Genomic DNA, 10,174 nt, shown 5'->3' on the forward strand with positions numbered 1-10,174 from the left:
ATCTCATAAGGCACAACTACTCATCACAAGCCAACTCTCATCATGCAAGATCAATCTCTATTTTCATGGAAAAATAAGTGACAATCTCATAAGGCAATCGACCAATCCTCACATCGTAAACCAACCAAAGATCATAAATCATTCATTGCCATGCAAGATCAATCCCAAGCTCAAACTCCTCATACTCTACCTGGTTGGATTAGAGAAGAAATGGGCAAAGCTAGAAAAACTGAAGATGGAAAGGTCATATAATGGTGTCAAGGGTGATGTTGTGCAAAACTCACAATGGATGGATGTAGGTCAAAGCAAAGTCAATGTGTGAGAGTGAGTAAGGCACTACTCTGATCATAAGAAGATGGGTCACAATCTCAAACTCCCAAGGTCAAATCTCCGATCCTAGGCTAATAAGCTCAACATCCTCCATGATAGGTCAACCCCCAATATCACAATGTGCAAATGAATAGAAGCCTCAAGTCAAAAGTACAACACATCATATGATATATGGCCCTATGATGACAATCTAAAACTGGAAATATGTTAGAAACTCTAAGGTCATAAAGGTGTCCACTGTGAGATGACTACAAATGTGACTAAGGAATCTTTATCAATAATTCAAAAAATGAATGAGGTGTGAAAAACCACACTATCATGAGATTGATACCCCATTAATAACAAAATATCCCTAATTCACTTTCAATCTAAGCTCTATAAAGAAAAACAATAAGGTTATAAAGGCAAACCTCTAAAAAATGGAGTGAATGTGAAAACATGTCTTCACCTTTCTATAATGAAAATATCAGGTTGAAAATAGAAATAGGCAAATCAACCAAAGAATGAAGTACAAAGCCCATGACAGGTGAAGAATGTAAAAAGGTGAACATGATCAATGAACATATCCCAAAACATCAAGCATAAAGTGACAACAAATCGAAAGAATGTGTCGACTTAAGAAAAGAAGACTACCTGAAGCCCTAGAAAGAAAGTGTGCTAGACTCAACGAGTGACAAGAAGAAACTAAAACCATATAGCAAGGGGGTGGTCCAACTGATACTCAAACTTGCACCAATATCTAAGCACTCTCAATTGGAGACCAAAAAATGGAGTATTGGATCCATACTGTGACTAAAGCGGCCTCGAAGGCTCTTAGATGCATCCACGTGTAGGAAAAGAAATCCTAATAAAAATATCTAAGGCTTAACCTACAAGGTCAAGGCGTCTCTAAAAAGAAAAATTAAGTGGACTTTAAAGGATCCCTAGCAAAAACGATCATACCTTCCGATGGTACGCAACCTCCTACACGTCTTGAAAGATACGGGAGTGATTCCATGCAAGGTGGTCATCACCTCCACACATGCACTATCTCATATCCTAGAGGGTTTCCTAATGATGAAGACTCTTACATCTCTCAACACTTAGTGGTAATCTAAGGTGCACAGTGAACGGTGTGGGTTCATCCGAAAATCCTATCAAACTAAGCAAAGAGAAAACACACTAGTCACACAAATATCCTGAAATCTAGCTCTAACCTATACAAGTCTTCAAAGATTGAACTCCAATTAGCATTAATGTTTTGACCTTCTCTAGAATGCTCCCAAACATAGATATAGTCCATTACTAAACCCTACTCTGAATACTAGCTCGGTCGAAGAGCAAACAAAGTAACAAGTCTCATATCAAATACGAGATCAAGGGGAACACAGTCACCTGAGACTAGGGAATTGGAGGTAATGGGATAGATGTGTGTCCCACATAGACAAGCAACATTCATCACACAGAAGAAGAATAGTCATGCAATAGACAACCAAGCAAAGAACAGGTATATCATTCATATCTACACACAAGCTAAACAAGAAATAGGTATATAACAAGAATAAACAATATGTTGAGATAAACAAGATAATATACAATAAAGAGAATCAATCATGCCAATATGAATGAGATATACAAAAATGAGAATATACATGTTAAGGAGAGCAAGATAATCATACAACAAGAAGAGTCTTATGTTAAAGCAAACAAGAGAATCAATCGATGTAGTCAACATGTCAATATCGCAAATGAACATAATAGCCAAATATGCATCATAAAGAAAAAAGGGTAATCATGCAGCACACAGTCATACAAAACAAATACAGACAAACATAAGCAAATAAATGTAAACACACATGATAACAAAAATAAATGTATAGTAAGGCACATGCAATATATACATAAAATAATCATCAAGTCAACACTCATATACCTTGAAACATGAAAATATACAATAAAGACACAACGAGAGGGTATTCACTAATCAATTAATCAAACGCTACATTTCCCTTAACTTGAGTTCAAGTTTGATCCTTTAAATATCCCTAGTGGAGCTGCTAATTTGTGAACCCATATTTTTCACATGCGTCCTTACACAACAGCGAGACTCATTTTTTTTATTTGGTGAAATTTTGATTTTTAGAAAAAAGACTTTGAGTCGTCACTTATTTTTGTTTTTTTTAAGGGAAAATAAAATAAGAAAGAAAAACTTGTGTGACTCCATATTTGGGAAAGACATGTATGCAAAAACCAAATCTAGATTCAGGGGTCAAGTTACCTATTGGGAATGTACGATGGTGAGCTGTAGCATCTCTCTAAGCTCATATACGTACGGTCTCTACTAAACAAATTAAGAGAATTGTGGTAATTAATTAATTAGTCATGGATACCAAGAAAAAGAATTGCACAAATGAGTACGTACAAATCATGATAAAAAAAAATCAAATTATAAGAATAGACAAAATAAATAACAAGAGAATTGTGCAAAGTGATTTATTAAACTAAATAAAAAAGAAGATATTAAAAAAAAAATTAGTTTTCAAGAAATTTCAAAGGATTTTGTTAAAATGATTTTGAATTAATGATTTTAATTTATTTATTTACAAAAAAAATGTCAATTTATTTTCTTCAAGTGATTTGATTCAATTTCATTTGTATTCAATTTTTTTTTAAAGTTATTTACACTCATGGTTGTTAAAAGAATTATTAACAAAATTTCAAGTTGACAATAAAAATGATTTTTACTTGCTTTTACTCGAAAACAATGAATTTTTACAATTTTATTAACAAAAGCATTTCAATTTAAGAAAGTGACTTATACAAATTATTAAAAAAAATATAACTTTATCTACAAAAGAATTTTTAATTAAAAAGAAAAAATTTAAATCCTCTATTTTAAAAAATGACTTTTAATCCCATTTTAATTAAGGAAAAATGAGTTATTTAAAAAAACATTTTTTGGACAATTTGAATAAAAATTAATTTTTGGGACAACTTTATTTACAAAACAATTTTTGAACAATTGTTATTAAAAACAAAATTTCAAATTCTATGAAAAACAATTTTTTGGATTTTTCCAAACACATTTTTATGAATTTTTGTTAATAAAAAACTTTTTTTTATTAAGAAGAATATTTTTTGAGATATTGTTTTATTAAAACATGTTTATTGAATTATTCTTCTTATTCAAACAAAAATTATAATTTGTTCGATATCCAATTCTGTACATAACAAGTAAATATATACAAACAAATATTTATAAAAACTAATAAAAATAAAACCAAATAGAAGTGAGAAATAAAACATGTGCTTAAACAATCTTACAACAAGCTCAATGTATTTCTACGACTTTTCGAGTCTCACTTTCTTACATTAAATTTTATGCTCTACGTACCATAAATTCGTACTCAACCAACAAAATTGCAGAATTGGCCTATGCAAAAACAAAAATAACACAAATGTAAATATCTAAAAATGTATAAAGTTCATAATAGATATTCAAGCCCAAATTCAAATTTCAAATTAGTCCAACAAATTTCGTCAATCAAAATGGGTTCAAATTAGCAAATATAACCCAATAAAAATATCTCACATGTCATAGGCCCTAATATAAAATTTCCAAATTAATAACCAAAATATAAGTTCAATTAATCAAACCCAAAACATGATACATTAAAACAAATCTCATTAGGCTTAAACTTAATATCTCATAATTCAATATATAAACCTAAATCCGCAGTCAAAATCAACTCACTTTATGCTAATCCCAATTTATAATCAAAATCAAACATAATTTAATAAGTAAATAACTAAATAAATTAAGCAAACTCAAAAATCGAACCACTATTGCATAATCAAACAATAATAAATATAATGACAATAATAATAATAATAATAATAATAAAAATAATAATAAAAATAAAAAATTTAACTCACGTTGGAACCAGTTTGAGTGTCGTGGGAAAGAAAGAAAATGAGTGAAAAGTGGGAGATGATCGTTAGCTGGTAGTGGCTCGTCGGTGGCGACTGGTCGATAGTCCTATCGGCGGTAGAGAGGATTGATGAGTTTTTAGGAAAGGAAAAAAAAAAGAGTAATAAAAAAAAAATGGAGAAATGAGAGGAAGGTGGGATAAGAGAGGAGAGAGAGAATGAAGAAAATAGGGAAAAAGAAATGAGGTCGGCTAGAGGAGGAAGTGGTAGTGTGTGTGAGCTAAAGTGAAGAAGAATGAAAGAAGAAGAAGGAGAAAAATGGGGAAGAAGGGGAAAAAAATTCGAGCCCCCTAAATGAAGAAAGGTGAGTAGCCTAAAGAAGAAGAAAAAATAAAATAAAATAAGAAAAAATGAGGAGAAAATGAGAGGGCCAGTAGTCTTGGGAATGGGGTGGTATGGGTGAGAGAGAGTGGGTGGGGGGGTTGTTGGGGAAGGTATGGGAGAGAGAGGTAAGATAAAAGAAAGAAAAAAAAAACATAATAATAATAATAATAATCATAAATAATATATAAAATAATAAAAATTAATATTTAAATGATGAGTGGGTCAAAAATATTATATGTAATTGGGATTTAATTTTAAGAGTAAAATTGGATTAAAAATTAATGTAAAAATAAAATTAGAACAAAATTTGGAATCTACAAATACATTCTTTAATCTTTCCACAACATCAATCTGATATAAATCAAATGCAATAAATTCTAAAAATGATACAATCTTTAATCAATCCACAACATCAACCCGATCAAAACTTAATGCAATATTGCTTAATGGAGAGAATCGTAAAATCCTTTTATGAGAGGAAAACAAAACCCTTAACAGACCTTTATGAGAGGAAAATAGGAAAACATAGAACTAAAAACCCTTAACGCATTCACGAGAATAAAAAATCTTTAACACCTTAATAAGAGGAAAACAAAGAATTTGAACAATCCTTAATCCATCAAAAGCTCTTAATATGAACGAGGGGAAAACATAACCTTTATTTTTCAGATCGTTGAATAAAGAATCTAAAGAGATAGAATTTTTAGTTATTAAGGATTTTTTATAGATGTCTATTGAATGTTTAAGAACTTTTATGGATAAGTGTTAATTAAGAGACTGAAAGGGTACTTAGGATTTTCAACTAAAAAAGTTATAACAATATGAATCGTAAGAACTTAAAAACATCACCCATCCAATAGAGGAATATGGAATGAGAGGTTATTTTTTTACTTATACAACAATAAACTTTTTTGGAAGAGGTTTTTCTAAGTACAAAAAGTTATGAATAAAAAACTATTATTATGATGAGTTAACTAAAATAGAATTAATTTAGAAAATATCAATAAAGTTGCATGAATTATTATCATGAGTTAACTTAATAATAATTAATAGTAATAAAGTTAATGAAGTGAATTTGGATTGGCAGATATATTTGATGATAAGATTTTTTTAATAATAAAAAATTATTATGGCATGAAAAATAGGACAAAATTAACCTTATGATAAGATTTTTTTAATAATAAAAACATTATTATGGTATGAAAAAAGGGACAAAATTGGCCTTTCCTTAATTGTAACCACCCCAAAAGGTAGGAAGAATCTCCAACCCCCATTCTCGGCTCCCTTATCTTTTCCCCTACAACCAAAATTCAACAACTATCTTAGAATGTCCTTCAGTCCACCAGATCTGGATCCCTTTGATTTTCGTCTTCTTTTTTCTTTCCTCCTTTCCCTTTTTCTAGTTTCTTCCTTCAAAATCCATCCCTCATATCTCTCACAAATTTTCTGTCCCACCTTCTTCTCTTCCTCCCAATTTCCTTTCTATATATATAGTTTCTGTCTTTCCTTTGTTTCTCTCTTCAAAATATTCTGATTTTCCCCTTAGAAATTTGATTTTTCTCTTCAAATATTTTGATTTTCCCACTCAAAATTCCGACTTCCCCCCATAAAAATTCTGGATTTTCTTTCCCAATTTGGCTTAAAGATAGTCATATTTTTTTGTTCCCGAAAGACATTATGTGTCTTTTGAAACATTCGAAGGGTGATCATGTATGGACAGAATTAAAAAGTATGGTTGGTAAGTTGGGAGACAGGATGGGATGGGAGATTTAAAATTAAAAATCAATAAAATAATATTAGAATAAAATAAAGAAAAGAAATAGTGAGTAAAAACAACACCTATACATCACAATAATGAAAACAAAATTGATTGATCACCAGCTAACATTAGGAGATTATAAGATAAAGATGTAATTGCAATTATTGAAATCACTTAAAGAGAAAAAATTAGGAACATGCTCACTATAAATAAAATCACCTTAGAATTAAAAATTAGGGACATGATTATGATGATTAAAATCACTTGAGAACTAAAATGTTTTAGAGATACAATAATTGAAATCAACTGAAAAATAAATTCGGTATGTGGTCGCAATTAATGTATATATAAACAACCAAATGTTGAAAGGAAAAACTAATGGAATTAATGCGATTTTCTTTTTATGGTTAGATTTCTCTTGACACCAAACAAATGTAAGGAAGTTTATAAAGGAAAATTAGGTTTTGATTCACTAAATTAAAATAATATAGAAAAAGATCTTCAAATTTTATATATATATTTTTTCATAACTCAGATTTTCATTAGAATAGTGTCAGGAGTTGAACGCCAGTGGGAATACAGGCTTATGGAAACAAATCTATCCGACTAGTAGGTTCTTATTATTTTCAATATAGACCCCATAAAATAAATAGGAGATGGGCAGCCCGTCCCTTTTGTGAGGCCATCCTCCCAACTTATTAAAGGTGATGTGAGTTTAAGACAGTGACAAAATTGTCGGTTACTTCCCAAACCTGCTCTCCACAGGCAAACCCAGTGATCCAGAAATTAATTGGTACCTGACACGTGACTACCAAACGTTCGCTCACCCACCATACCCATGGCCTCATGCCCCATATATTTCCACAAACCTAGCTCAATTTTCATAGCCACCTTCACTGTCCTACACTCACTAAGCCATGGCCATAGATACAAGCCTCTTGCTTAAGCTTGCTGCAGCAATTCTACTCTTCTTTATCACCCGCTTCTTCATTCGTTCTCTCCTTCCCAAACCTTCCCGGAAGCTCCCTCCTGGCCCCAGAGGGTGGCCGCTCCTCGGCGCTCTTCCTCTTCTAGGTAACATGCCTCATGTTGCACTAGCAAAGATGGCCAAAAGATACGGACCTGTCATGTTCTTGAAAATGGGCACTAACTGCATGGTGGTGGCCTCAACTCCGGAGGCAGCTCAGGCTTTCCTTAAAACCCTAGACATTAATGTCTCGAACCGCCCGCCTAATGCCGGTGCAACACACTTGGCCTATGATGCCCAAGACATGGTTTTTGCGGATTATGGGCCAAGGTGGAAGCTCCTGAGAAAGCTAAGCAACTTACACATGCTTGGTGGGAAGGCTCTTGAGGACTGGTCTCAGGTTCGAACTGTTGAGCTAGGTCACATGCTTCGAGCCATGCTTGAGTTGAGCCAGCGAGAGGAGCCGGTGGTGGTGCCGGAGATGTTATCTTTTTCCGTGGCCAACATGATAGGGCAAGTGATACTAAGCCGCCGGGTGTTTGAAACAAAAGGGTCGGAGTCAAATGAGTTCAAGGACATGGTGGTGGAGCTCATGACCACTGCTGGGTACTTCAATATTGGCGATTTTATTCCGTCCATCGCATGGCTGGACATCCAAGGGATCGAGCGCGGGATGAAGCATTTACATAAGAAGTTCGACAAGTTATTGACAAGGATGATAGAGGAGCACACGGCATCAGCCCATGAGCGCAAGGGAAACCCAGATTTTCTGGACGTAGTCATGGGCCATCAAGGAAATTCTACAGGGGAGAAGCTCACCCTTACCAACATTAAGGCGCTCCTCCTGGTATGCATAGTTAAAGCTCGTCTTTAATTTTGTTTTCCGATATTTTCTTTCCGGAAACAGCACTTTTATTGCTTTTAGATATGTACGTTTTTATCAGGTAGCCATTTTAGGGGCACATCACTGTTCTTTATTTGCATTTTTTTTTTGTCTTTTTCCACTTGCATGGTTGTTTTCATATGCTCAGCTGCATGGCACAGGAAAATTGGGAAAAATGATTGGTTCTCTGATCAGACCTTCTGCACCAAAACACACTTCTCTCTATTTTATAAAATCAAGAACATTTATGGTTTACATGATTTTTCGAACTTGAACTTTTGCTAGGGCTAATGCATGGATCTCAATTTTCAATTGCGTTTGATTACATAAATTTCAAGTATGTCACCATATTTTTGTTTCCTTGGCTAGAATTTATTTACTGCAGGAACAGACACTTCATCAAGCGTAATCGAGTGGTCTCTGGCTGAGATGTTGAAAAACCCGAGCATCCTCAAGCGTGCTCACGAAGAAATGGATCAAGTGATTGGAAGGAGCCGGCGGCTCGTGGAGTCTGACTTACCAAAACTTCCATACCTACAAGCCATATGCAAGGAAAGCTTCCGGAAGCACCCATCCACCCCATTGAACCTTCCTCGTGTCTCAGCCCAGGCATGTGAAGTGAACGGCTACTACATCCCAAAGAACACTAGACTTAGCGTGAACATATGGGCAATCGGGCGAGACCCTGATGTCTGGGAAAGCCCGGAAGAATTCAGGCCAGAAAGGTTTTTAAGTGGAAGAAATGCAAAAATTGATCCTCGTGGAAATGATTTTGAGTTGATCCCGTTTGGGGCTGGACGAAGGATTTGTGCTGGCACTAGAATGGGAATAGTGCTAGTTGAGTACATTTTGGGGTCGTTGGTACACTCATTTGACTGGAAAATGCCGGATGGAGTTGAGATCAACATGGACGAAGCTTTCGGGCTTGCTTTGCAGAAGGCAGTTTCTCTTTCGGCTATGGTGACACCTAGGCTTCACCAGAGTGCGTATGCAGTCTGAGCTCAAGCTGTTCAGATCAAAACCCAGGGCTAGCTACTATATGGCATGGATTTGTTTTAGTTTCCTTTGGGTTAGTATAACTGTATAAGATGTATTAGCTCAAAGATTGGGAGTTTCATTCTACCACCAAGCCATATGCCTATCCGTGATCTATAAATTTAGCTTCGGTTTGGTTATAGTTTCTATTTTTCTTTTGTCTTCGTAATCAGTAAATAATAGTAACCTTTATATAAAATATAGTAACTCTTCACAAATTTTGCATTGAAAAAAATAATAGTTTTAAAATCTGTTTAAAAAAATTAAGGTGCATTAAAAAATTTTAATATATCAAATTTAAAAAATTTTAAAAATAATTTTAAAGATATAAAAAAAATTATATTTTTTGTAAAAGAGTTTTACTTTTTGTATAGAACATATTACGGTTTTGTATTTTAAAAACAGAATACGAGGAATGTATCCAAATGTACATTTAGTAATATTTTACTGAAAATTTTAAAGGTTAGATAAGAAATAAACAAAAATTAAAATCTAATTGCACTATTATTTTAAGGTTAATTCTGTCATGGGTATTCATCAATTTTTTAAGTTAATTATGCTTAAGGTCTTTACTAAATAAGAAGAGGAAATTTTGGTAATTAATTAAATTTAAAAAATATATAATAATAATATATTATATTGTATATATGCTAAAGAACCATTAGAGATGACAATTAGGCAGGGTTGAGATGAGATGGGTCACTCCCATCCTGTTTACATAGTTTAATTCTCATGAGCTAATAAAAAAAATTAAATGGGAGGGAAAGGGTGTGAGAATTTTCCATATCCACTTGGTACCATCCTTTATAATTTCTTTTTAAAATTTAATTTTCAAAAATGTTTAATTACATTAAAAATAATATATATTTTATAAATAAAGAAAATATTATAATTTTTTATAACTTCT

General features: G+C 33.0%; 1 protein-coding gene across 1 annotated transcript; it reads left to right on the plus strand.

Moving 5' to 3' along the window:
• The first annotated feature begins 7,231 nt into the window (after nucleotides 1-7,231).
• On the plus strand, nucleotides 7,232-9,414 carry LOC100248071 (flavonoid 3',5'-hydroxylase 2). Its single transcript, XM_010653223.3, has 2 exons — nucleotides 7,232-8,196; nucleotides 8,602-9,414. Exons 1-2 carry the CDS (start codon nucleotides 7,300-7,302, stop codon nucleotides 9,229-9,231), a joined length of 1,527 nt encoding a protein of 508 aa, XP_010651525.1. The 5' UTR covers nucleotides 7,232-7,299; the 3' UTR covers nucleotides 9,232-9,414.
• The last annotated feature ends 760 nt before the right edge of the window (nucleotides 9,415-10,174 follow it).

Source organism: Vitis vinifera, chromosome 6 (genome assembly GCF_030704535.1).
Source record: "Vitis vinifera cultivar Pinot Noir 40024 chromosome 6, ASM3070453v1".
NCBI lineage: Eukaryota > Viridiplantae > Streptophyta > Magnoliopsida > Vitales > Vitaceae > Vitis > Vitis vinifera.

Coding starts and splice junctions, on each gene's coding strand:
- LOC100248071 (XM_010653223.3), top strand. CDS start 7,300: ATGGCCATAGATACAAGCCTCTTGCTTAAGCTTGCTGCAGCAATTCTA. Junction 8,197..8,601: donor ACATTAAGGCGCTCCTCCTG/GTATGCATAGTT, acceptor TTCCTTGGCTAG/AATTTATTTACTGCAGGAAC.